General features: G+C 29.3%; 1 protein-coding gene across 4 annotated transcripts in view; it reads right to left on the bottom strand.

The window, feature by feature from the left end:
* LOC142320974 (neurotrimin-like) overlaps window positions 1-27,626 on the bottom strand; it is a 615,054-nt gene that overhangs the window by 51,147 nt on the left and 536,281 nt on the right. For all 4 annotated transcript variants that reach the window (XM_075358973.1, XM_075358972.1, XM_075358970.1 and 1 more), the window contains one exon: window positions 22,647-22,808. In XM_075358973.1, the coding sequence (XP_075215088.1) occupies window positions 22,647-22,808 (162 nt within the window). The remainder of the gene's footprint in view (window positions 1-22,646; window positions 22,809-27,626) is intronic.

Raw genomic sequence — 27,626 nt, 5'->3', positions numbered from 1 at the left:
TCATTCCAGCAACTAGACTAGTTATTGGTGTGAAGAGGAAGGGAACAATCGGCCAAAAAATGATATCTCCAACCAGGTAACTTTGAGGGTTATGTAAGTAAGTAAAGTAGATTTCTACGTTATGTGCCTTTAGTTTTTTTTTTTTTTTTTTTTTTTTTTTTGTAGATATTCAAATTAGTAAATATGAAAAATATAAGAAATAATTAAATGAACATCATCTTTCATAAAACTATTAAACTGTTGGCATATTATTGCTATTTAGCATTTTTCAATGAACTTAATTGTCAAACTTGATCGTCTTCCTGGGATAACAAACTCTTTACAAAATGGTTGTGGAAAAAAAACAAAGAAAATAATTCTTTCTTTCTGTTCTGACAAGTGCTTTTATAATAATTAAAAAAATCTGATATGGACACCATATGACTTTCTTGTACGCCTATTAAATTACATATACACATTTTTTGCTGCACTTTATTAAAACTTATTTCATTTAAAAGTGAGATACTATTCTCCACTTTTTTAATAAAATGAACAGTTACACAATTACATTGTGGTGAACACCAAATTGCAGCACCTTTTTTTTGTGGTGTCCATATCAGGATTAGTTTATATATTAATTTTGTTTCACGTCACTGAAGTAGTAATGTGGAAGTAGTTAAGTGAGTATGTATTGGATCCATAACCATGGACATATCAGTCGAATTTTGGCTTCATATACAAATATTTAAAACAATTTTTTTTTTTAATTTAAATATATTGATTTATTAATAATTATTAACCTCTGTAAAAATCTTTGAATGAAAATTAAAAGTACATAAAATTTTATTTCACTAATAACTTTTGATTTTTTTTATATTTCTTTTCTTGTTATTATTGAATAATTATGTATTATAAAGATTTTTTACAATTAGATGTTAATAATTATTAATAAATCAATATATTTGAATTAAAAAAAAGTGTTAAAATAATATATCTATTGAAGTCGGATTCGAACCGATGTGTCTCCCCGTTGTAAGATCCAAATATTTCATTAATTAAAATTTCATTTGGCTATAACTCTTGAACCAATGAAAATAAGTATTACTTATGATATGTAGGTTGTAAAGGACTCAATGAGAGCTTATTACTTCAGTTAAGATAAAGTCCAAAATCCAAAAGATATGGATTTTGGGCTTTTTGGACCCTTTTGGCCCAGTCGATTGCAATCAGAAGGGGAAGTGCACAACTAGATGTTACAAACACTAGATGTCACTAGATGTTACAACAATCCTAAATCCAAAATTTCAGTATTCTACGGCTATTGTACGTACGTTCGTACAGACGTCCGGCCGAAACTAGTCATAATGGATTCAGGTATTCTAAAAATGGATATTTCCGTTGAAATCTGAAAACCGAAGTATCTTTCGCCATTGCAATACTTCCTTTACTTCGAATAAGGAAGTAGTAATAACTCAGTCAACTTTATTATTATTTTTTATTATTATTATTATTATTACACTGCTACTACTTCCAGCTACAATAAAAATCTAAATTTGGAAAACTTCTGTGTGAAATTATAATCGTACTTTTAAATAACCTTCTGTTTTACATTGAATACCTGTTTTAAATATATTTTATGAATCCTTGAAGTTTATTCAGGAATTCATAGAATAAATCTATAGGATAAAATTTTGCTTTAAAATAAATTAAACCCAACCGTATTACTACTATTATTATGCTGTGAGGATTTTTTTATGTTTGAATTTGGCTATAAGCAATTTTATAAATTTTAATATGAATATAACTCATCAATCTATTGATTTATTTTTTGTAATATACTAATCAAAATTCAAAATTATTAATGAAGAGTTTGTTTTTCGTTAATATTATTAAGAGGGAGAATGTTTTTGAAGTCTACACTTTTAATATGAATGAAAAGTGGAAATCGATAAGTGGAAAACGATAAGTGGAAATTTTCGGTACGTTATTGTATGCAGACAGTTTTATATTTAGATTATACCCATTTCAGTTTCACATGCATTTTATATCGTTTCGTCGAAAACAGTAACGGATAGGCATGTTTTATTACAAATTCAGTTAAAAGGACAATTTCAACCATCATGGAGATACATATCAGTTCTTCTATCAAAGCGTAATGAATCACGTTCTACCAGTTAGCAATAATTGGAGTACAAGCTCAGGCATACACGCTTATTCACGTACTCATATAAAATGTATATGCATGTATAAATGTTACCAATGTTTTGTGTTACCAACGAGCTTCTCACCGTTATGCAGTTTTGATGAATATGCAAGCTTCAGTAGCTAAAGTAATTTCCACTAGTAATATAGAAACAATTTTGTCATTTTGTTTTTACGCGAAAAGTTGTGAAATGAAAGCTGAATTTTGAATAGCGAAGTTATGCAGGTATCCCATAAAAAGCGACATTAATTAAATTCTATTTGAAAAAAGAGATCTTTTTAACTTTACCTTGATTATTACGTTACATTATTGTACATATTTATTAGACATACGTACATATTTCGTATCAATTTTACAATTTTTTTTTACGCGTAAAGAAATCAAAAAAATTAATAAAATCAATAAATCGAAGAAATCAATTATTGATATTCTCATGCAATTACTATCAATTAAAAATTACATTAATTATTTTATATATTTTAAAACCTAATCATTTTATTGAAGATTCACATTCAAATTATGTGGAAATTTTAGTTCCAGAAAATCTTTTTGGAGCAAATTAAATATATGGTAAACCATTTAAGTCGGTTTTATTGAGATCACTAACCATTACAAGAGAGGTTAGACATTCGAAGAGAGCTTTGGTATACATTCGAATTAACGTTGGGATAGTTGATTTAATTGATATGCTGGTTTGTTTAAAAATTATGTTCGTATATTCCGTATCGTCAAGAGTCTGAGGAAACTTGGTTTCCTCGATGTAAAATTTCCATATTGTGATAAATATATTTATTTAAGTATCGGGTTTCTGTATGCACATCTTCTCCTAGAAAAAAGACTAAAGATATTAATCACACTATGGAAATTTGTCATGTAACCAATTAAAGCCACGTTTTCAACAAGTTTTTAAAAAATTATGTTTATGAAACCAATAACATTGACAAAATTAGGATATTAAATGAAAAAAGGGGGAAAAATACTTCATAATTTAAATTTATTATTCGACTACATATTAAAGGTTTTTCAAATGATGAGATTAACAAGAGAATCATTGTTAACTCCAGCGAAGAAAGAATTGAAGAATGAACTTTGATAAGAGCTTTAGACAGAGCAATTTCCACGTAAATAAGTGTATCTTTACTTTGCAGACAGACGTTTTGCCAAACTGATACAGAAAATTATATTACATTAAATTTACCTTCACATGAATTTTATGTTGCACAGTTATTAGATACTTTGGGATAGAAAAAACATATTATATGTATCACTGAATTTAACCAAAGTATATATTTGCAAGTTACAATTTGTCATCCATCAGTAGAATATAATTTGTGATAAATAATTTAGCTCTAATTCTAAACGGGAAATATCTTAACTTTATTTTCATTCTGTAACGTTTATGTAATATTTTTGACACCATGATAAAATTGAGCTAAGTTAGCGACTTTATTTATTGTAAGTCTTTTAACCTAGATACTATTTCATGTAAGAAGAGTGCTGAAGTCTTGTTACTTAGTCAAGACCTGATTATTTTGGTAGATGAGTTGTTTCTACAAAATTTCATCTACAGAGGAGGATGTCTTTTCGTATATTTTTATGTTAAATATTTTCTATTATTACTGGTCTTTTAACACATCAGGAATTGTGGATTCTTTCTAAATGATGTTTTATTAACATTTACAAATAAGATTTTGAATTTTTACAAACAAGTGTGAATATATATCACTAATTGTAAAGGTTTTACTTCAACCGAGAGCATGTCATATTTTCTCAGTGAAATATTTCATTTAGAATAACTCCAATAAGTAACTTTCCAATAATTAAGTTAAATTGTATTCTAATAATTATAATAGATAATTATATAGGAAATAAATAATTATGTATAGATAATATAATTATCTATAATAGATAATTATATAGGAATGAATGATTAATTATAAGATATTAAATTTTCATTGTATTAGGATATAGCATAATTTCTGAATATTTGGAGAAGAATACTTTCAGATATTTCTAAAAATCATAACCTTCTCAATAGGTATTGACCGTCATTTTTTTTTTTTTTTTAATTGTTATTCTCCTAACGCTATGTTGCAATCTGTTCAACTAGTGAAATATAAGCAACCCCCCCCCCCCACCGACGGCTAAATGAAATTAGAATGATATGTATGACATGTAAATGAGGTGTAGTCTTGTACAGATTCAAGCCGACAATTCCTGAGACATGTGGTTAATTGAACCCCTACAACCAAACTATACGGGTATCCTCTATGTAGTGTTCAAATCGGTATAAAAGCAACTAACCTTTAGTAGGATTAGAACCTTAGAACCTTCGAATTCGAAAATCAGCTGTTAAACAATTGATCTACGATGAGTTAACTACTCGAATAGCCCGGTGGGCTCAACGTCATTTCAACAAAAAAAAAACCTTCGGCCCGCCGGAAGGCGGAGGTAGGTTTTACCAGTGTTAAGTAGGGGATAAAAAATATTTCCACCTTAAAGTTAAAAAAAAATCTCAAATTTACTCAATACGACAATGGTTGCATGTGAAAAAATTTTCACGTTTAGCATATGACGAGCCCTAATGTTGCTGGAATTGTAAGAAGATGGGGCTCTTCTTACAATTCCAGCAACATTTTGGCCATCCCTTGCCGTAAGGGTTGGTCATATCAAAAATTGTTACAGACAAAAAGTTTAGGTAATGTTTAGAGGACTGCCAACTACTTTAAACCGATTCGATACTGTTCCTGTTAAAGAAGATTTGATTTTTTTTTGTTTTCAAAAGCTCATTTTTTCCACCCTCTGGCCAATGGTTGGTGATATCAAAAAACTTTACGTAGATAAGTTTTAGGCCCTTATCCAAATAATAGTAGGAACATTAAACGAATTCGATATTTTACTTAATAAAAAAGTTATAGCGATATTTTTTTTCGAAAAACCCACCCCATTTCCACCCCCATGGTCCGATTTTGGCCGTTAATGAACTTGACCGAGATTTTTGGACGAGTTATTTTTAAGGAACAATTTTAAAGTGATTGGTACAAAATTACGGCAGTTATCGTGTTCGCAACTAAATGTATATATATATAAAGTTTTGAGCTGATGGTGGTTTTGGGGTCTGGGAAATCTGAAACGTGAAGATATGTCGATCTTTTCCGAAAGCCGAATCATGGTTCCCATTACAATAGGTAGCTTTGTTATGAAATCTACTTAAAAATGTACCATAATATTGTTCGTCTGACTGTGCTAAACTGCTGCTCATAAAAATCTACAGAAAACTCCCAATTAGTAATCCAATCCAAAGCTAATTTTTATTTACGAGTTAATAAGGTCGAGTGTGACTGGGTTGCACTTTAAAATTCATGCAAATAACAAGGATTGACATAAAAAATTCGTTTCAGACAAAAGTTTTAGGTAATGCTTAGACGACTAACGACTACTTTAAACCGATTCGATATTGTGCCTATTAAGGGAGGTACGATTTATTTTTGTCTCGAAACCCCATTCTTTCTATCTCCTGAGCCCAATGGTTGGTGATATCAAAAAACTTTATTTAGTTAATTAGGCCCTTTGGATAAGGACCTGAATGGTTTAGGCCCTGATTGGTTTGAATGTTTTAGGCCCTTATCCAAAGAATAGTAGGAACTTTAAACAAATTCGATATTTTACTTAATAAGTTATAGCGATATTTTGTTTTTTTTCGAAAAAAACCCCATGATCCGTTTTTCACTTAACGAACTCAACCGAGATTTTGGAACGAGGTATTTTTAAATAACAATTTAAAAGTGATTGGCACAAAATTACGGCAGTTAATGTGTCCACAAGAAAGTGAAATATCTTTATATATATATATGTATGTATAAACTTTTGAGCTGACGGTGGTTTTGGGGTCTGGGGGTTGTGAAACGCGAAGATAAGTAAAATATTCTGGAAGTCGAATCATGGTACCCATTGCAATAGGTAGCTTTCTTATGAAATCTACCTAAAATGAAACTTCTTAATATCTAAGAAAATTATTTGAGACAGTTATTTTCGTTGATTGAAAAGTTATAAAAAGCAAGCTTTTCAAATGTATCCCAAAGTTGAAAATATACACTAAAAAATTGTATAACTTTATTTTAAGTTTAGAAATGTGTAAGGGTTGTACACAGGTTTATTCCCTACATTTCATTTAAGCAATGAAAAAATAAAATCAATATATTTTTTAATTAACCAGGACTAGTAAAAAACAAAGAAAAATCACTTAGAAGTTTAATATTTTGGCTACTTATTGCTTAAATTTTAAATGATTTGAATTTTATTCTGTATATTTGAATAATAATTCATGCGTAATCTCTACTGATAAAAAAAAGTTTAACTGTAGGATTTTTTCATGTTATACAATTATATTTATACTTTTCTCAATTAGTGCAGAATTGTTTCATAAATTTTCACACACCAAATGTATTCCCTCCACACATGAATCTTATTTGCTGGTAACAACACGATAGAAAATTTAATATGTTAGGCATATTTTTATCGGTCTTATTAAATTATTGAACAATTATTAGGCATGAAAATTCATAACAAGAGAATCACTAGCCAGTTGACTTAAATCTTTTAATAAACTAAAATTTAGAGATTGTTAAACCAAATTCAAATGTACAATCATTGCCGTATCTGTAATAATTAAAGTGAATATTTACCAGCGCTAGTATTTGCTTGCGAGTGTGTGAGCGCATGTACGTTCAAACTGCATGCTGATAATTACATTATATGCAGAAGAATACAAAATAAATATTTATGAACTACTAAAAATGACTAGATAATTACAATGAAATTTTATCATAAATGATAACCGCATAAAGCAATTTAGAGCAGATATGTTATTTAAAGACATTATTATAGTACAAAAAAATGTACCTCTTTATGGTTGTTACCGTGACCCAGTTTTGCTAGAAAATGCACATATTTGTTGGAGACAATCAGACTGTGTATTGTTATTCTAATAGAGTATTGTGTGTTGCTCATTTTTATGCAAAACCTTGTCTATTGTCAACGAGCAGTGTGAGAAAAAGATAGTGGGAGGTTCGAAGCTAGCTAGAGCAATTCCTTTTTACATCTTTAATTCAATGGAAATTGCTTTCAGACATCAGCCCGTATCACTTTTTTTTACCATTTATTTTTTGTTTTATAAATCCTCACTTATATTTTAATATGTGTTTACAAATTTGTTTATTTTAAAAAGAAATTAAAAAAATAGATAAAATACAAATCCTTTTTTAATGAGATTTAATTAGTTTTAGTTAAACAGGAGTTTATTCTGTGTTAAGTTTAATAACTGTAATTACTGAATTAACATGTAAATGGTCTTCTAAACTGTATATCAAGCCGTTATCTAGATAACAGCTTTAATTACCATCAGTTAAATTACTATTCTACCATTTTTCTTTTAAAATCCATTATTTTAAGCTTAAAGAATGAAAATAAGTTGTCCTTTCTAGCAAGTTTCAGATAAAAATCTGGTTTTGCATTAAATAAATTTAGTTTTGATTTAAACTACTAATTTTAAATCATCTCCAATTGTTTAAATCCGTGATTTAATAGGTGTTAAAATGAAACAGTATAATTAATTTCGCTTCAGTTATCTTTCTAATTAAAATCCCACTGAATTTATTATTAGATGGATACACATGAAAAAATTGAGACTTTTTTGAGAGAAAAATGAAAAATATTTTTAGGCAACATTAAATATCTTAGACTATTTTAATAAACCGTACTCTAAATTACGTAGTCATTTCTGTTACTTTTCAAAATGATAATGAAAAAACTAACTGAATAAGTAAAAATATATATGTACAACACGAAATATTCTTTGCTAAAATGAATGAAATTTAATTGTGCAACTAAAATATCCTTAGTTCAATAACAGCTTCAGTAAGACGCGTATAAAACTGTTTGAAAATACAAAAATCATGTTTGAGTGTCAAATGAAAAATAATTTTTTTTAACATCTGCCCCCCCCCCCCGGGCAGAGAAGATCCTGCCTCGTAGCGTGTCAGGTCGCTAAACCACCCCCTCCGATCCTTGACAACAATGGCTTTAACGGAGGACATCTACTTGCCCTCAAACTGATCACATTCTACAGTGTTCAGCCCGGCCACGTGAGATGCCACCGATGCAGATACAACGAGGGACACCTACATCAGTAAATTCACTCCGAGAGATAGTATTGAGTTCTGCCTTCCGAAGAAGACAGCTGACACCTAAAGCTACCACGTTGCCCTCAGAAACTAAGCTAAAAGCCTACTCGCGGAAGATCGAAGACCCCGCGCCTGTCATCTTTAAGCCCTAAACTACACCCTAGTGCATAGATGCATCAAGTATGCCACGACAGCATATCAATCTGCAAACTTCAGTCACCCGCAAACGAATAACGTTAATTTAAGCGATTGGAGTGCAGCCAGCATAAACTAAGTCCCAGAGGCCCTCAGGTTTGGTCCGTCGGGAACTGAGTATAGCCTCTAGTCTCCCACTACAGCTCCACTTTTGAGGACCCCCTTAATAAGTGAATTTTCTTTAACAGTTATTTTTTAACTTAACGTCTAAATTTTTTGAATACTGATATTGTAAGTTTTCGTAAATTTTTACATTGTTATAACTGCCAGCCTTACTAAACTTCTTTAATTTTGGCTACTTTTTTCGGTTTGTATCTACAGTAAATATCGTTTATAGTGACTTCCAAGGAACCGACAATTTTAGGTCATTATAACCGATAGTCACAATAACCGATGTTTAGGTAGCTTAGTGGTACTACTTTAATATGCCATCTACAGGAGTACTGTAATACAGTAAAATAATAATCATTAAAAATAATAATAATTTATTTCCGTAATAAAATAATATAAAAAAATATACATACAATAATAAATACAAATACGGTAGAGTAAAAGAAGATAGAGAAAAATTGTAAAAATTACTTTTTCGGCAAAAAGACGGTTATTTTGCTTTGTTTCGAACATTTCGTGTTGTAATACAGTTTCTGAAGGTTCTTTTATAAATCAAAACAAACACTCTTTGTTTCTTCATTAGTAACTTCTGTAAAATTGAGAAACCGGCAAACGGTTTTCATTGCCGCTAAGACTTCTCAAAGATTTGGCTGGTTGATCGCTATCGTCACTTCGTTATCATTTCCTACGCCCCCCTCTATTTCTGTTAGTAATGAAGCCACTACATTATCATCTCATAACAGTTTCATGCGTTTCTAAATCTTTATCAACCTCTTGATAATCTTCAAACAATGCACTTGACAAGGATTGGTTTTGCAGACTATTGTCCAATTCCGCTAAAGATTCTTCTTCGCATGCGATGTCAGTAAATTCGCAAGCCTGTGGTAAAAATTCTACATGTCGAAAGCAATTTTTTTACAGTCAGCGGAGAAACCTCATTCCATGATCTTTCTAACATAATTATAGCATCCAAAATAGTTACTTGTGTTCCCTTTTTTTGATCTAAATCCTGAATAATTTGTAAAATTAGGTGTTTTTGTAGTGGACTTTTACAGAATTGATCACGCCTTGATCTAAGAAGGGCTGTAACACTGCAGCTTTTTTCGGTGGTAAGAATACTAACTTTATACACGAAAGATTTTCAACGTGTGGATGAGCCAGACAGTTGTCAATGAGCAGCAGTATTTTGTCATTTTCAATCTTCAATTCATGGTCCCATTTTTGTAACCAAGACGTAAAGATATCACTCGTCATCCAAGCTTTCTTGTTACTTTCGTACATAACTGGAAGCGATTAAAAATTTTTAAAACATCGGGGTTTAGCACTTTTCCCTATAACCAGAAAGATTTTGTCTGTTTCAGTCATATTTGTAGCAATTGATACTGTTAGTATTTCTTTTGATAATTTCCCCTTTCCCCAAACACGTTTAGCCTTTAAATCGAAGGGTTCTTTCTGGCGTCAGTTTAAAAAAAAAAGACCAAATTCATCAGAATTATAGATTTTTGAGTCAGAATAGCCCTCTTTTAATTTCGGCCAAATGGATTCTAGCCACTTTTCTGACACACCGTTTGGAGCTGCTGCGACCTTGCCCCTTATTTTCCCTGACACATTATCGTGAAGCTGATGGAGCCGTTGCAGCCAGGATGAAGTTATTTTACGTGATTTACCGAATTTTTTAGAAAAATCGTTCACCTTAGTTTACTATGTAGCGCCGCTAATAGGGATATCACTATCCCCCTGATATTTAAAGCATTTTAACAGCGCTTGCTCTACATCATTATTTTGACAAGGCCTAATTTTTTTGTTTCATAGAATTTGTTTCAAAATTTTTTCTTAATTCTTTCACGGTTTTTCCATATCACCGATATTGTCGAATGACCTACCCCTAATTCTTGGGCAGTGTCCTCATTAGTTTCACCATTCTCTAACCGCTAAATAATGTGCGCCTTTTCCTCTTCGTGAATGTTTTTCGCGAAATCATAATTAAATTACTATTAAATGAATTACACAGGATATGTAAAATAAAATACTGTACCCGCACGATAAGGTGACTCATTTTAAGCGTCAAAATATTTCTGTAGCTACTATGTAGATATACTACGTTACTGACGGGTCACTTCCGTCCGCCATTATAAGCGATAAAATGTTGCATTGCAGTAGAAAAAATAAGTCATATTAACTGATTTGTTACTACAACCGATGTAATTATAAACAATATTTATATATACTGTATTAATGTATTAACAGCTTACTAAACCAACCAAGAGACAATTTTTTGGTCATTATATCCGATATGTCACTATAAACGATAATTACTGGTATTAACAGCATACCAAACCAAACAAGTTATCTTCTTTCGATCACCCAGTGTAATTCTACTTCGTAGATGTCGTTATATCCGATGTCACTACAAAAGATACGTATATACATTAAATATCTATTCTTTTTCTTTTATATTCTGAAAATGAGTTCTACAGTCCTAATAACCAAAATCTTTAGGTAAATCTCCTCAAAAAAACATTTCTCCAAAAACAAAACAGAATTGTCTAAATTATTATATATTATTATTATTATTATTATATATTAAGCAATTAATTTGTTATCTAATAAAAATAAAATGGACACTAGTTTTTTTTTCATACTTAATAACAAAAAAAGAAAATCATTTACTGAATTCTTTTCTGGTATCAACCTCGTTTAAATCTGCAATTAAGCTGTATATTATTTATTAAAACACACCAAAAATAACCACACATTTATGAAACAAGAAAAAATTGTTTGTTGACCTATTACTAATAATCGCATTCTATGGAAACATTCAGCTTATTTTGAACAGTTTGGATATTGTCTGTTTTCAGCAGGTACGGATAGTCAGAGACCATTATTGTTTCCGTAATGTTAGAAAAAACACCATTTCGATTCATTGTTGTATTAACTACTTATGGAACCGTTAAAAATAAAAAGTTTCTAATTTATCTGGAAAGAATTTCTTTCCAAATACTTTAATCATATTCAAAGTTCCAACAAGAAAATTAATATTTTATTCACCGTTAAATAAAAATCCTTTATTTGATTAGAGTTTTTTTAAATGACTGTAGAATATTTGAATCAAATTCTCATATTAATCAGTAATTATTTTATGATACTGACAAAGTACTGTCATTATAAGAAGTATTCTTTTGTATATACTAGTAGAGGATGGCTGTTATATGAAAATAGTGAGTTCTACTATACCGATTGGAAATTAATATGAATACTTCGTAAAAAAAACAAAATCATCTCTATTTTATTGACAGTATATTTATATGGAAGATAATGAATGAATGGTAACGAAAACTAATAATAATATAAACCTATTTTTTATTTAAATCCATGATGAAAATAAACTCGCGTCAACCTTTTCGCACTTATGAAACCAATTTATTTAAAATAAGAAATCTGAAATTTGGAGTATAAGTATTAATATTTGGTTTGTTTTTTATAAAATATTGTAATTTTTGTGGTTAAAATAATAATAATTAAAAAAAACTAAAATACTTTTAAAGATACTTTAAAATTCATATGCATTGAGTCAAATGTATAATCAAATCAAATATTATATTCTGATTAGAACTAAACAGGTTACACAATAAAATATTTTAATATTACTGACTACATCTGAGTTTTCTCTAAATGATTAACTTCCTATGATTCATTTACATGATTCCTTTTATTGACAAAATAATAATAAAGTAACAGGAATTCCGATCAAGTAAATCAGAAGATAGGATTCTTCTATTTTTTACAAGCCCGCCAGATAAAATTGTTATAAAATCTCCTATTTCCAAAAAATATTGAAATTATTGTTTTATATATATCATTCTTTATGTGTGTTATATCTAATTTTATGTTTGAATTTTTTTCGTGTTTGATCTAAAATCATGAAAATTTGATATGTAAGGCTTGAATGGAAGAGTAATTAACTTTTACATTTTTGAAAATATCAAGTGAATAGTAGGAAATGTACTGAGCGGGACTATATCTCAAGTATCAAAGGATAATGAACTTGTTAAACTTTTATTCTTTCATACGTTTTAGTTTATAAAATTATAATATTACCAACCCTACCATCTGCAAATAAAACCCTGTAAAATTTAAAACAGTAATCCATAAAAGCGTCTCACCAATAAATAATAAAATTTGATACGTAATTTTTTTTGACGATTTTAATTTATAAATTGAGTTTTCTTTTAAATAAGGGATTATAGGTTTAAATCAGTTATTTTATCATAATAAAAAGGTTTTATAACAGTATAAATTCTAACTGCTTATTGCTTCAACCGACTGACCTTTTATTGTTACTTATAAAAAAAATTAGAGCAAAAATAATTTCTAAATTTTATCACTTCAGTAAAAAGTAGTTTTCATTATTTTTTTTTAAAGTTAAATTTTTAGTTCAAACAACATATTTTATGGCGAGTTAATATCGTGGTAACAATGTTTTGCGATATATATGGCGTAGTACCCTTGGAGAGGGGTGAATTTACGAAAACGTTATTAATATTTTTTAATTAGATATTATTTTTCTATGTTTAGAATATAAATAAAAGACAAGAAAACAGTAATAATAATTTTCAACTTATCCACTCTGAAAGGGATAAATTTTGGATTCTTAAATGCTGAGTAGTACAGTTAAAACTGAATTAGTTTTTTAATCTTATCTTTCTAAGAAAAGATTAGAAGCTTTTGAGATGTGGTGCTACAGGAGAATGTTAAAAACCAAATGGGTGGATGAAATGACAAATGAAGAGGTGTTGCGGCAAATTGATGAAGAAAGAAGCGTTTCGAAAGAAAAATTGTGCAGGCAGGCAGCGTTTGGAATATGTAAAACAAATTGTTAGGGATGTAGGATGTAGGGGTGTACTGAAATGATGAAGTGACTGGTACTAGATAGGGAATCTTTAAGAGCTACAACACACCAGTCAAATGACTGAAGACAAAAAAAAATCTTGTCTTTAAAACAAAACTCATCAAAAAGATATATTACAGATATTTTGATTGCACGTAATGAAATCTATTGTGTTGATAAATATTTAATAAATGGAAGGTTTTGTAAATTGTATTAAAATAAATATTTTTACTACTAGAATTTATTATGCGCTGATCATATTACAAGTATTTAATAATCGCATTTTCATTTCATTATTAGTTCATTAAAATATTATACAGAATTAGATAATTTCATCAATATTCCAGTTTTAACAAAATAAATAAACCAATTTGCTAACTTGGGTCGTGAATTAACTATTAATTTGAAATAATTCCCTGAATTTTAAATCAGAACGGTTTTATATTATATCTGTTTTTCAATTAATTTTGTTGAATCAGATTATTATGTGTCTCCTCGATATTACTGTTAATTTTAAAACAGTCTAAAATTTTTGTTTATTTTTTAGATCATTATAATTTAAGTGATTTGATACTAATCATAATTCTTTCAGTTTGTGCTAATCTTTATCCTCACCATAATTATTATATTCTACAATCTCAATTATCTGTTTTATATATTCCAGACAATGTCAACATCTAGAAGTTTTTAATTCTATACTCCCGCAATAACCAACCAAATTAAAATCTTGATACACTATATCTAATCAAGTTCACCTCTTAGACCTTGTCACAAATTTCTTCATTTGTACCTTACCGACCACCTAATTTTCAACATCTCTAAAAAAACTACATTTGAAGAACAGTTTTTTCTGTTTTCCCTGATGTTGATGTTTCACTACAATAAAGCGTTATATATCGCACAAATATTTTAAAGATTTTTTTTATAATTCTAATAATTGTGCTTGATAGTAGCAGATTTTTTTTTTTTACTTGAAAGCTCTTTTTGATTTGTTAGTCTTTATTCGATCTCTACCTTTTTTCGTTCATCCTGTCTAATTCTACTACGTAGATGAAAACTTTCTCCCGTTTTTGTTATATTATATTTCCCTATTTTTATATTTATTTCATTACTGTCCTTTTTCCTCTCTTATTTCATAACCTTTTTCTCTAGTGGAGATTTTAATGATTCTGTCATTTACAAAAAAAAAATCTTGTAACGCAGTTTTAATTTCTACCAAAAGAACGAATTTTATCACCGGACCCCAGCCTTTTTATTTATTCATTTAGGTTGGTATTACCACTTTCAAATTTTTATTTCAATTCTATTACTGCTTTTTCGTACAATTATTAAATACTAATAGTAATAGATTACACAATCTTGTCTCACACCTTAAATCCAAGCTGTTTTTCTTCATTTTTTCCCCTTATCACTCCTGCATGATTATTGTAGAAATATTCTTTCCTAAAATCTTTCTTTCCTGAAATATTTTTTGTAAACTATGCTAGAAAATATTTTTAACTATGGAATTAAAATGATTTCGAGATAGCGTCTACAATTATTTTCTCCAAAAAAGCAGGAGAAAATAACTAATTATTAAACTCTTCTACATCTTTATGGAATTTCTTCAGTCACATAAATTTTATATTCCAACATTTAAAGTTTATACGGTTCTGGTGAAGAGGGGCATATTTCAGATTATTATTCAACAAGCTGTCTTATTTACAGTTTTTTTCTCTACTTTAGCCGAAGGACTTGTCCTGACCTTTGCAAGTAAGCTCTTAATCATAAAGGAATCCAGTATTTTTACACATTTTAAGATTCTTTGAGCAAATATATATAAAAGTAAAAACGAATCTTATATTTTACTTTTCTTGTTGATCGCTAACCTTAGTCTATAATGAAAATTATATTGCTTATTTTAATTGATTACTATAACGAAAGTCCTAAATTTTTACCTGATTTTAAATTGTCAACAAGTATAATGATTTCTATATGATAATGTTTCAGTTGTCTTTTATCCTTCTTATGATAGGTTCCCTTTTCTCCCATATATATGTTATGTTCTAGTTTTAGTCGAACTGCAATTAAACCGGTTATACTTTTTATAAACAAAATGTTCCTAAATAATACTTTTAAATTTATATTTAGTTGTCATTTCAGTATTTTACCTTTTTACTTTCCCGGCTAAATAGCGTTGTATCAGAGCTTTAGAAGGGAAAGTATTGTAATCAGTCTAATTTGGGAATATGCGGTTTTCACCGGATCTTGAAGTTTGACATCTAAGGAACCAAAAAAACGGAAATTTCTCGGATGTTAATGTTCTATGTACGTGAGTTCGGTATTGGTCTCGAAATCAGCTTATATATCTCCAGAACTACTGGACCGATCTTGACCAAACGTTTACTTCTATATATAGGGCATTGATACCATTAAATTTTCAACTTAAAAGATCAAGGGGATAAGGCTGTAGAACAAGGTCACCATCATTTTCTCCTCGAGATTTCGCCTAATTAAGGTTATAGTTTTTTCTTAGGCATATTTGTTAATTAAAAAATAACAATATATGCAAAAAAAAGTTTTGCAAAATCGCATACCCAAAAATATTCTCTAAACTACTGCTATGTTGTGACGTCATATGCGAGCGGTAAAATTAGATAAATGAATAATTTTTTGTTTAAAAAAGTAACACGGTTTGGCTGGGTCTCGAACTCGATCGCCGGTTAATTTTGTACCTGATGTGCTGACAGCTATATCAGTCTGCCGACCGTACAGCTGAAATTTGTTCAATATAAATTGTAAAATTACATTAGTTTAGTTAGTACCGCCAATCACATCTAGTAAAATCACCCGCGCGAATAAATACGGTATGCGCGCGCGCTTTAATTAGAATCATTAAATTAAATGAACGAAAAAATATTATATTTAAATAAAATGATAAATATTTTAAATTAAGTTGTGTGTGTAATCCGTGCATAAGAAACTCACAGTTGTAGGGCTTTCCAGAAACGCGGCTTTAGACACGTGACAAGAATGTCCTACGATTGTGCTATCAGCTCTTTTCCACTAATATTACACTCGTACAGACTTTAATTTTCTAATACTTATCAGTTTATTCATTTTTAAATAGATTTTAAAGTCATTAAGTAAATATTTTCGGATCAAATAATTTACAAGTTTGTATGTTCGTAACCGTTTTATAAGGAAGGTAATGATAATGATATATAAATAATAAAATAAATTTAAGAAAATGTGAAGGAATTTTCAGTGTGTTGTATAATTATCATTAGTTTTGGAATTGAAAGGAAAGAAAATAGGAAATGTTAAAATGATTTTTAACAAATAAAGGAGTTAGACAAGGGTGTTGTACATTACCAACTATTTTAAATATGTACAATGACATTTATGAACACGGAAAAATTAACCTTTATTCAGGAATTAAGTTAGATGACGATGAGAATTATAGTTTTATCCTGATGATACAGTAATAGTTAAGAAAGTGAAGATGGATTACAAAAAGCAATATTTACTCTACAGAAAGTTTCTGCAAATTACAATCTTACTATAAAAAAAAAAAACTAAAACACAGACCTTTTGCAGAAAAATGGCCTTTTAGAAAGACGTGATCAACAATCAGATTATACAGCAGGTTAGACATTACAAGTATTTGGTATGTGAAATTTCATATGGAGAGGGTAATGACATTAAGGAGAAAGTTGCTAAATTTCAAAATATTTGTGAAACAGTCTACCGCCTACCGCACATTAAGTAATAAAGTAAGGATAGAAAGGCGTATAAAGTTTAATAACGCGTGGGCGGTTACAACTCTTCTGCTTGCAAGCAAAACCTGGACCAACTTAAAACGAGATGATAGCAGAATTCAAACTGTTGAAATTAAGTTCTTAAGAAGCACTTTGGATTGTAACATAAGTGATAGAAATGCAAACATTACTGCAACGGAACAACTGGGAGTTTTGTCTATAAACGAAAGAATAACCAATTACATAAGATATTGGTGCAGTCATTTGCAAAGGATGAGTCCCCCACAAATTGCCTTTACGGGCATACGTATATACTGCTGAAGGGAGAAGAGATACTGGAGATCTTTGGGAAGATGGATACCGGAACAGGCTCATTAACCAACCCTTGACAGAAGAAGTTGGCAAAGATTAGGAGGTAATATAAAAAAAAATAGTCCACAGGCAGTTGTAGTGCCTGATATGTGATGTAATATTAGCACAAAGTAGTTAAAGAGATTATGTGCCCCAGGCAAATTAAGGTCATTTGACGTATTTCTCGAGAAAGTCGACTTATCCCTCATGTTGAAATTTGCTTGCCTTCGAAAAAAGATCATCGCTATTATAGGATGTAGGCCAGAAAATAGATAATTCCTAAAACGATCCCTTTTATTAGTAGCTGAAGATGCTAACTGAATGATAGTTGATGCAGCCTGAATAAAAAACTTAACCTAAACTAACTTAATAAAAAACTTAAAAAAGTAACCTATTTTTATACTTTGATAACTGGTCAGATGAAAGAAAGGAAAATTCATTTTTAATTTTTGAAGAAATATTATTTATACCATAATTTTCCTTTTATTAATCAGAATTATTGAACCTTGTTCACTTGGGTAAATATTCGGGAAATAAAATAGTACCACATAAGATCTTCGGATGAACAGTTCAGGGGAAAGCCATCAGGAAATACAAAAATCATGAAATTTTTCGAGTCGGTACTTGGATCATAAAAAGTTTAAAGTAATATTAGTTGAATAAAAAACTGATGATAAGAAAGGGTAGAATAAAAGTAAGGTAATTTGAATCAGATTTTCGTCGAAGAGTTAGAAGAAATTTAACAAAAAAATGAAATGACAGAATAAGAATAATAAAAAATAAGAATATACGAGAAAAGGTACGTTATTACTAGCATGCAGTACGCAAGAGTATAGTCAAAATTTATTTAAAGCCCTGTCTAGAATATCAGTAGTAGCGATCTTTTTATCCCTCTCGTCAGCTGATGATGAAGAAGCGGAAGAGATATTTATGAAGAAAAGATAATCTAATCGCACAAACGTCAGAGAGACATTTTGGTAATGCCGCAGCAGTCAAACGACACGAAGAGAAAAGTTAGAGTAATGTGTAAAAAACTTGAAAAGTAATAACGCTCTCAGAATTTTTCAAAAAGTATTAGCGAGCGATTATAAGATCAAAACACTACTTTAGTAATCATAAAAGAGGAATATTCATCCAGTGAGAATTGCATGTACGAAAAGATATTACATAAATTATATAATAGTTACACACCATATTAAGAACTCTAAACTGTATCCAACGGCAAACACATGTATTTTAACCACTGTTTAGTTATGATTAAAATATGGGTTGAAGGTTAGAAACTACAGAAAAGAAGAAAACCTATGTATGAGATTAAGATCGATACAAAGAAGTAAACGTAAAGTTAAAATTTGAACAGATGTTTAGCCATTAAAAAGTCACAAATCATACATACCTTTGTGAATTATTTAATTTTTGAAATAATAAAGGCAGGAGAGGAAACTCAGAAAAAAGTAAGAATCTATAAAAATGTATTTATAGTTTCATATATTTAGATTGATAAGTGAATGGAAAACATAAAAAACACGTAATGAAAAAGGTTATTAAAGTAACAAATGGTAACAAAAGTAAATGCAGAGAAGAAAATTGAACCCAAACCGTACTAATAGTATTAAAGACGATGATTAAGATTTAGGTTAAGAAAGAAAGAATTAATATTAGGCAGGTATGGAAGAGAAAAATGTTATAAAGAGAAAAATTAGTTAATAAAATACTGAGCTACGACCTGAATTTTAAAGTGCGGTGAAATATTTAAGTAAGAATAAAAACGAAGGAATTAAAAGATATACATCTTAGTTAGTTTACAGGACTAACGACCACTTTAAACCGATTCGATACTGTGCTATTAAGGAAGATACGGTTTTTTTGTCTTCAAAACCTCATTTTTTCCACCCTCTGGCCAGAAGTTGGTGAAATCTAAAAATTTCATTTAGATAAGTTTTAGGCCCTTATCCAGAGAATAATAGGAACTTTAAACGAATTCGATATTTAATTAATAAAAACGTTATAGCGAAATTTTGTTTATTTGAAAAAGCCCCCCATTCCACCCCGATGGTCCGATTTTGGCCATTAATAAACTCGACCGAAATTTTTGGATGAGTTATTTTTAAGGAACAATTTTAAAATGATTAGCACAAAATTACGGCAGTTATCGTGTTCGCAAGTAATTGAAATATATATAAAATTTTGAGCTGACGGTGGCTTTGGGGTCTGGGGAATGTGGAACGTGAAGTACGTCGAAATTTTCCGGAAGTCGAATCATGGTTACCATTACAATAGGTAGCTTTATTATGAAATCTACTTAAAAATATACCGTAATATTATTCGTCTGACTGTGCTAAAACTGGTACTTAAAAAAATCTACAGAAAAAACCAATTAGTAATCCAATCCAAATGAAATTTTTATTTACGAGTTAATACGGTCGAGTGTGACCGGGATGCACTTTAAAATTCATGCTAATAGCAAGAATTGACATAAAATTCGATGTTTGGTCTATAATCAGTATTTGTTCCCCGAGCTACACAATTATACACGTTGTGTGTTGTTTTTTTTACCTTCCAGCCGAAGCAATATTTACGTAAGTTGTCCTATAACTCTTATTCGTTTTTCTTTTATTTATACTTCACAAGTTTATTTAACCAGTATGGGTGAGAAAGTAAATTAAAGTGGGGAAAATTATTTGAAAAATTGTTCCACAAAATATAGTACGTTGATTTTCACAAGTCTTGCAAATAGAATCATCCAATTATGTATTTAATCTTTAAAGAAAATATTTTTTTTATAACACTTTTCATATAAATTCAACTCTGAAAATTTGGAATTATGGAATGCATAATTATACACACTTAGCGAAGATAAAATCAGTTTCAACTATGATTTATATACGTATTTTATACGTTCTGACGTTCATTAAACAGGAACCTTTTAAATTCATTTAATAAACTTTGGTAATTTTTATAGTTATAATGAATAATATTTTCCATTTTACTCATTTAGTACTGTGAAGAGGATTTTATGACAAACTGTAATAAATTGCAAGTAATATAGCCTTTAATGTAATGTTATTTGAAAGCAGTTTTATAGCACTGTACGCAATAACACAAATAATATTATCATAATTTAAATTAATATCTAATGGCAGATATTACATTACTTGTAATAACTATGTTGAAAAGTAGTAATTATTATGCATTCAAATGTGATTGAAGTTTTATCGTTTTGAAAATGGCATTAATGCTTTACTAGGAACTAAATTTGTAATTACAACTGTTTAAAATTCTATGTTACTTTGAATTTATACAGTAATTATATAAATAATTATACTTGTATAAGACGAGCCATAGTAAAATTGATATTTAAGATTAATTATTATTTCTCATAAATTTTAATGTGTATTATATGATCATGAAATCATGTCTTATTTGATGACACTTGGTTTTATAGTCTGAGTTTACACTATGTTTTACAAAGCTACAATTGCTTTAGAAACTTGGCTGACTAACAAACTAACGAGCTTGAACAGGATATCACGACCTCTTTTTTGTTATATCTGACTGAAAAATCTGTGAGTTACACAAATACTTTTATTTTCTCTTGATGGAAAGGATAATTATTTTAGGTGGTAAAAATTATTGTGATTTATTTTCTATTTAAAATAGTAGGTGTTATTGAAATTAGAAATAAGATCTGCTTTAATTATTTATAAAGGATTTTCGAGCAGTTCTTTTAAACGCAACTCTCTTTAAAGAGTGTCATTTTCAATTCAATTTAGCAAAAAGATCCGAATTATACTGACCGATTCAAATGATGTTTCGGAAGTATTCAGATAACAAGTACAGATTCTTTAATCGAGATCCATAGAAAAAGCCCCTCTTTATTTAGTGAGTATTTTTTAAATTGTTACGAATTTGGGTTGGTAGGCTAAATATATTAATAATTAAAACGCAGAAAAATAGAAACCCCGGAATAGTATTCATGAATCTACCAGTTAAAATATGCCTGCTAGTGTATTTTAATTGTTATAGTGTATTTATAACTTATTAAGGAATAAACAGTTCTATATTGGTAATAAGAAATATATCCTAAAAGATGAAGAAACGCTACCATATACATTATGAACAAAAGGAGCACATGATTCATTTTACATTCAACTCATTAATGCAGTTAAATGTCAGAATACATATGTTTTAACAAATAACAGTAATGAAAATTCTTGAGAAAAATGTTAAATGCTAAAGATGAAATTTTCTTAAATAATATCTTTTGTTACGTAAGAGAAACTCCCAAAAATTATAAGTTTTATTTTGAATAGCTAATGATACAGACTGAAACTAGTAATGCCGGTTCTCTACTATTTTTAATTTTGCTTGTAGATTATTCTTGTTTGTAAGGATATTTTTTTCACAATTCATCTCATTTTTTAGCTTAAGAGGAGTGTAAAAATTTAGTTACCCAAAATATTAGTCAATCTGCACAAAAAATTAACGTTATTGATTTAAATTTTGATTAAAACAATCTATACATTTTGCTTCATTAACAAAACTGTTTTTCATTTTAGACTATTTTGTTGGGTTTTTTTTATAGTGCACCCGCGATAAAATAACAATTAATTTGCGGAAGTCTTTTTCAAGAGTTCGATATTTAGATGGACTATGATTTTTTTTAGGCTTTTATACTTACAAATAGATCTCAAAAAATGATTTAAAAAGTTTTACAAAGTCGGTGCAAGTAAAACGAAAATTAAATTATTATTATTATAACATCCTTCATTCTTAAAATAGATTCATCAAATACATTACTACATTAAGACTATTATTATAACAAAGTTTTTCTTTCTAAGGTTACATTTTCTTTTTCAGACCTACATTTACTTTCTTTCGTAAATATTAATACATTTTGGTAGCTCAGAAATAGTTTTTGAGTATTATAATATATATAAGAATAATTAATTATAACATAATACAAATTATAATCTTAACTTTAATTACATACTCACCTGACATTCATAAGTACCATTATCCCGTTTTTGTAAATATTTGATTTGCAGCGTCCAGTCGTCTGATCCCTCGGCATGCAATACTTGAAATCTTTCATCATTTGTGTAAGTAAAAACACCAGAAGTTAAAATATGCCAATCTCGCCGGCGAACCCAAGATATCTGAAACATAAAAACATTCATCAAAATACCAAGTTTTATCAATTTTTTATTGTATTATGTGAATCGTTCAACAGCTGAAATTATTACGTTAAATTATTCGCTGAGTGGTTAGTGTTTTAGTTTGTAGTGCAGTACAGTTTTCTGTAAGTGTTGGTAGTTCTTTTGTTTTTGGAATAATTAGCTCGTATTTATAAAATCTCTTCATCTTAGTTCATCTTTTATCAATCTTTCTTTGTACGGTTATTACATTACAGACTGGTTAATTACAACTACTCATTATACATAAATATGAAGTAAGAGTTTTAAGTAATTAATTACGTGCAAATATCACGAAACCTTTATGGCAGATACACCATTTTTATTATAAACTTTAGAAGAGAAAATGTTAAATAAAATTTTAAAAAATGTAGACCATTGTACCGGGATATTCTTCTTTAAAAATGAAGTTTTTAGAATGAGAGAAAAGTAGGGAAGATGAATAGGTGATAAAGAAGAATTCGACCAAATAATAGATGATGATAATAATTGGAAACTATTTACAAGATCAGGGTTCTTCATAAATTGTATAATATATGCAATGTTTGAAAGTAAAAGTATTTCACTAATGTGAATAAAATTTATATTTGCTTAAAAAATTATCCTGCAAGTCTGCATGTCAAAGTATGCAGCACGATTAAACTATTCTTTAATTAGTTACAAATTTAGACAAATTCAGCTGAGAAAAAATGTCTTTAATTGAAAGATGATGTTACGTTTCACCGCCTCTTGCAGTAGGGTGCTGAAACCTAGCGGTGACTAGGGTCCCCACAGCAAACTATGGACGTCAGACCACCACGCCATTCTACGTCACCAGCTGCTCCCTCGAGCACTGTACGTAGCGTCTTATGCCAGTCTGCACTCATACCGGACCCAAGGTGGTCGCGTCCGGATGGACTCTCTCAATTCTTGTTCGGATGAACAAGAAAAGTTTTATTTTAAAAAAATTTTTTTTAAGTTTTAAAAAAAAATTTAGTTTTAAAAAAAAGTTTTAAAAAAAATTAAAAAAAAAAAGTTTTTTTTAAAGTTTTATTTAGTTTATGTTCGCTATCTTTAACGTTAAGTTAACAAGTTACAAGTGTTATGTTACAAAATTATTTTAAACCGCCAAGACGGCGTACAATTAAATAATCCTACAGTAGTCAACAAGGTGTTGTCTTCATTCATCACCTATGAACATATACAGTCCACCCTCGCTCTAAAATCTACCGCAACGCTGTTAACCAAAGGCGTCCCGTCGACGTCGCAACAGATGATTTTATTTAATAAATGTACAATAAATCAACTTAGGAAAATTATTATAAAGCAGAATTGTAATAAAATCGTAATCGCACCACAATTGTAGAAAAAGAAGATGTAGGTGGTAAAAATATAGTAAAATTAAAGGTAATAAATAAATAATTTTGACAATACGTATTTTATATTCAGTTATAGAAGGAGTGAATTTTGGTTGATATTGCTTCGCGCGCGCGTGAGTATATATATTTTGTGTGTGTGTGTGTGTGTGTGTGTGTGTGTGTGTGGTGTAAATGGCGATACCTTACGTTTACAATACAGCAAATGAATACAGTTTTGATGATCAGTTAAACATGCTTCTGAAATAAAACACAAAGTTGATAACTCAAGCTTTAAATAATACGACTAAGCCAAAGTTTAGATTCTTCAGAAATTATGTGAATTAACACAGATTACTTTAAAATAACAGTATTCAACTTTTAATTTAAATGGATTCGAACTTTTCTTATTAAATCGTTTGAATGAAATTTTATTCTAATCTGTTTATTACTTTCAATTAATCTGGTTTAAAGCGGGTCTATTTTAGTAGTTAAGATCTTAAGAGATGTGAATGAACTATTTTCAAAAAAAAATACATTATCCATTTCTCTCTGTTTATGATAATCCATTATGGTGTAGTAAAACATGACATTTAGAAATTAAAATAGATTATATTACTCACGAGGGGATAATTTAAAAATTGTTATTTTTATTGTTTTCCAAAAATTTATTTTAGTTTGATTATCCGGAATTCCCAGATCATTTCGGATTTAGCTTTAGATTTTTAATTTTAGCAAAAATCCAGATTATTGATGTTCTGATTTTCTTGTTAATACTGTAATTGAGTAGATTAGCTAATCTCTTTTTATACAGATTACAATTACAATACCAAATCGACCGTTTGATTTGGTATTGTAATTTAAGATAAATTGGAATTACTTGTTCGTTTAGGCGTGTGGAAGAGAAGAGAAACGTCTGTTCATAAATGTATGACTCCATTTACGACGAGATAAGAGAGAAACTCTAGTGGTACCTCTTTGATGAACACGTGACTCATATTTTACGAATAGCGATGGTGTGTTCCTTTGATGTGCTTGAATTTTTATGAAGAGTGACTAAGTGATTCCTATCAAATGCCCTTTTAGGTGAAGCGTATTGATGTCGCCTGGTTGCTTCCTAGACTTTAATCTTCTCCTTTGCGCTTGTACTACCAATACTATTGGTGTTCTATTCGTCTTGTTTTTCCGGCCTTGTTTTTGAAGGGATCTAAATATCTCTTCAGGTTAAAGGAACATAGAAATATTGTAGAATATAAGCATAATGTGGAAAAATCCTCTTCTGATATTTAATACCTAAATAACAAAACCCTTTGTTCTGTGAAATCATAATTACTGTTTTGGAATGGATTATTATATCTATTTCCGTAATGGCTACACACCATCATAACGCTACCATATCAAAATGTAATTTTATGTTAATAATTTGTGTAAATCCCAGTTGTGAATTATACTGTTTTTATCTTCTAGAATTTATTAAAACTATTATATTTTATTATTTGCCAAAATTACTATCCAAATATTTTACATTGGTTTACCGACCAATTGTAGCTAAATAATATTATTGTCTTTTATTCAGATCACAAATACCTTTACTATTGAGATGATCCTTTACAAGGATCATCTCAATAGTAATTAATTTTTTTATATTTTAAAATAATTTTTCCTTAAAACGAAAAAATGTATATGGTTTTTTTGTCATATAGTAAGCGTATTAAGTTTTGATTCTAATAATTCTGTTTCTATAAAAATTAAAAAAAAAACAGTGGTAAAAGAAGTATAACGTGGGGTATGCCCCACGTATACCCTCCCGCCACGTGCTCCACGTTTGTATCTTTTCTTTTTCCTGTTTAGCCTCCAGTAACTACCGTTTAGATAATACTTCAGAGGAAGAATGAGGATGATATGCATGAGTGTGAATGAAGTGTAAGTCTTGTACATTCTCAGTTCGACCATACCTGAGATGTGTGGTTAATTGAAACCCAACCACCAAAGAACACCGGTATCCACGATCTAGTATTCAAGTCCGTGTAAAAATAGCTGGCTTTACTAGGACTTGAACGCTGGAACTCTCGACTTCCAAATCAGCTGATTTGGGAAGACGCGTTCACCACTAGACCAACCCGGTGGGTTTCCACGTTTGTATCTGTCGCTACATATTTCAACGGCTAAAGTAAAGTATAACTTGCTGAAAAAAAAATACCTAACCAGCCGATAAGAAATAAAAATCAATAAATGTAATCGTGATTCAATTGTAAACTTATTAAATCAGTCAAATTTATATACAAATTAAAATGGTTATTAAAATCAATTGTTTGAAAAAAGATTCGTTTCAAGATAATAAAAGTTTAATTTATTTCTAATTAGCAGATATAATTCATAAAATTAGTAAACTAGATTATAAATTTAACTGCTCATGTTTCTGGTTACTTGAAATTTTTTTATACGGTTTAGTGTATAATTTTCAGATAATTAAGTAAAATTTTCCCGTTTTAAAATATAAAATAATGTTTATTAAACAAAAAACTTCTTGGTTTTTGAAATCTCCATTTTTGTGTCCTAATTGAAAATTTCTTAAATGGTTGACATTCCTGCAACTATTTGGACAATGTGTATGCCAAATTTTAATTTTTAGGATATCAAACAACGTTCATTTTTATGCAGAGAATGGATAAAATTTTCGTGATAAAATTTTCATGATATATTTTCGTTTTATAAGTAGCTTACAATTGTAAGTTTACATTAGATATTATTATATAATATTTTACATAATGTACCTTACCTAAGATATTATTTCTATATTTGCTGATATTGTTGCACAGGTTATGTTTGGTTTGTAGCGAATTTTCTTGTATGTCACTACAGGAAGAAACAAAACCCTAAAACTTTATGAGCATTGGAAGGGTGAAAAGGTAATGTGTGCAACATTGCGTACTTTCAGTTCTCAAACAATTCGACCCGTTTTAGTGCTTTCTATATCGAAGTAGATTGCCTAAATCTTTTTTCCCTTCGGCTGTAACTGTTCTCTTTATCTTATCGTGGTATTTTTATCGGGGTAATTCCAAATCGTAGGTTTTTCTTCAATTTATTTTTAGCTTGGCGTTAACAAAACCGATTAATTGATAGACATATATATAGATAAAGAAAGTGGATAAAAGTGAAAGATTTAGAATAATGTAATAGCGATTTTACTAGAAATTACACAATTATCTTCACCGACAGCCTTTCAATAACGAAATAATTTTTTTTAATATTTACTAATACTTTTTAAAAATTAATTATTTTATTCAAATACAGCGTATTACAAAATCAGTAGATTATAATAAGATTTTTGAGCCTTTATTTCTATTCTTATAAATATGGATAAAAATACAAAATAACGAAATGCATTAACACATTACTTTGAACAATGCAGTTACCTTAATTTGTTAGTTTATAATAATCTTTTTTA

The sequence above is a fragment of the Lycorma delicatula genome, chromosome 3 (assembly GCF_047948215.1).
Source record: "Lycorma delicatula isolate Av1 chromosome 3, ASM4794821v1, whole genome shotgun sequence".
In the NCBI taxonomy this organism is placed as follows: Eukaryota; Metazoa; Arthropoda; class Insecta; order Hemiptera; family Fulgoridae; genus Lycorma; species Lycorma delicatula.
Note: the sequence above shows the minus strand (reverse complement) of the source record. Positions and strands in the feature narration are given on the sequence as shown.